The following is a 1,654-nucleotide window of genomic DNA, read 5'->3' as shown; positions in this document are numbered from 1 at the left end:
GCTCTGTCCATGTTAAAAATTATTTTAAAAAATTTACAAAACTAAACAGCCTACGGTATTTTACAGTCTTTATTTTACAGTTAAAATACATGTTTATTAAATAAAGTCTAATGTTACAACTAATCGGGGATCCCTTTAAGTTAAATCTTTATAAATCATGAGCTAGTTGACTGTTTTGACAAGCGAGTGTCCGATGGTCTGTTCACCTTTTTTAAATGTTTCTTTGGAGCCTGAATCCAACCAGCTATGCCACATTTCTGCTGTTCTGTCATAGATGGAGTTCGGGCCTGGAGGAAGCTGGCTCTTGGGATGGTAATCGTGGTTACCCAGGGCCGAGTACACCTTAGTATCTGAAGAAGACAAATCAAATACAAATCATTTTCAGCATCAATCGGTTGATCAATGTCAAAACACCACAGATTTCACTCTTACTTGGAAACGCTTCAGTTATGATATTTGTAAGGTTGCCGATAATGCTGACCACAGCCTCCTCTCCTAGATCCTCATTAGGTACATGTGGTGTGTCGTCCCTGTGAAATTAAACAGAACCAGACAGAAAAAGGAACACGATTATACCCATGACTCTGGGAAGGAAACAATTCTCACTGAAAAAAAAATCCAGTAAATTTCATATGTTTTGTATAAAAAATACAGCTTTGTGTGTCCCTGTCTATATGGACTTAAGTCCAATCAAAACTGGACAAATCTCTGAACCATTATTAGAAGACAGACAGATACACACCCTGTCCATACAATGAAGTCTGGATTCGGTAGGATGCGCTTCATAGCGTAAACAGAGGAGTTGATGAGTTGCCATGGCGAGTCACAAACGTAGTCCCCAAATTTACCAGCACGTAACGCGGGTCGTTTGCCACTGGACGCGCACACCTGCTCCGGGTTGTCCGTCAGACTGTAGGTTGGATCCCAGTGCAAATCCGTGATATGCCAAAAACTCCCTGTGGAAAACCGATGCGTAATTACGCACAGTAAGTCGTCCGCGCATGATCGCGTATATGAGCGCAAAATTAAAATGTATAGAAGACGTATTGTTGCTTATTCTTACCTGGCAGTGCGAGGGTCTCATGGAAAAGCAGACAAGATACGAGCAACCTCACCGGAGACATGTTGGACTCTGAAAACATCCGTCAAAAACCGAGGAGAGGTCAGACTAAAGACCGAAGGAAGATAAGATAGAGGCAGCTGCGCATGACGTGTTTGCCTGCAAAGTGGGTTATATCAAAGCAACCCTCTTACAGTACAAGTTACAGGCTATAAATATATTAATGTAACTATGAACATATTTACATCAACCGAATAAATTATAGTAAAGCTGACAATAATAATAAAAAAAACATTGTGAAATTGTATTTTGTTCCTTATGATAACAAATTAACAATTTTGTGCGCACTTTCTCCACCTCTAATGCGTTCCTTGGATGTATCTAAAACAGTTAACAGCTTTGATTAAGGAAGATGTTTTCACAAAAATGAATGTGAGCTTACCCTTAAATTAGATTGGCAGTCATGTGTGGTTATGTGTTTAAAATAATCCCAGTGCTTGGAGGTCATGTTTCAATTACCAATACCAGTAGGTCTTTAAACGTTTTTTTTAACCAATATAATTTTTATGTAAATTATTTTCGTTCAAAGAAAGT

General features: G+C 38.8%; 1 protein-coding gene and 1 long non-coding RNA gene across 2 annotated transcripts in view; one reads left to right on the top strand and one right to left on the bottom strand.

The window, feature by feature from the left end:
- smpdl3b (sphingomyelin phosphodiesterase acid like 3B) overlaps window positions 1–1,163 on the bottom strand; it is a 7,093-nt gene extending 5,930 nt beyond the window's left edge. Inside the window, exons 1-4 of the mRNA XM_014021244.1 lie at window positions 1,064–1,163; window positions 743–956; window positions 433–530; window positions 207–350 (exon numbers count right to left, since the gene is read on the bottom strand). Of these exons, the coding sequence (XP_013876698.1) occupies window positions 207–350; window positions 433–530; window positions 743–956; window positions 1,064–1,142 (535 nt within the window). The 5' untranslated portion in view covers window positions 1,143–1,163. The remainder of the gene's footprint in view (window positions 1–206; window positions 351–432; window positions 531–742; window positions 957–1,063) is intronic.
- LOC106526607 (uncharacterized) lies at window positions 894–1,352 on the top strand. Its single transcript, XR_001311273.1, has 2 exons — window positions 894–986; window positions 1,071–1,352. It is a non-coding gene; the product is annotated as an uncharacterized LOC106526607 (long non-coding RNA).
- Window positions 1,353–1,654: the final 302 nt, after the last annotated feature.

The sequence above is a fragment of the Austrofundulus limnaeus genome, unplaced genomic scaffold, assembly GCF_001266775.1.
Source record: "Austrofundulus limnaeus strain Quisiro unplaced genomic scaffold, Austrofundulus_limnaeus-1.0 Scaffold284, whole genome shotgun sequence".
NCBI lineage: Eukaryota > Metazoa > Chordata > Actinopteri > Cyprinodontiformes > Rivulidae > Austrofundulus > Austrofundulus limnaeus.
Note: the sequence above shows the minus strand (reverse complement) of the source record. Positions and strands in the feature narration are given on the sequence as shown.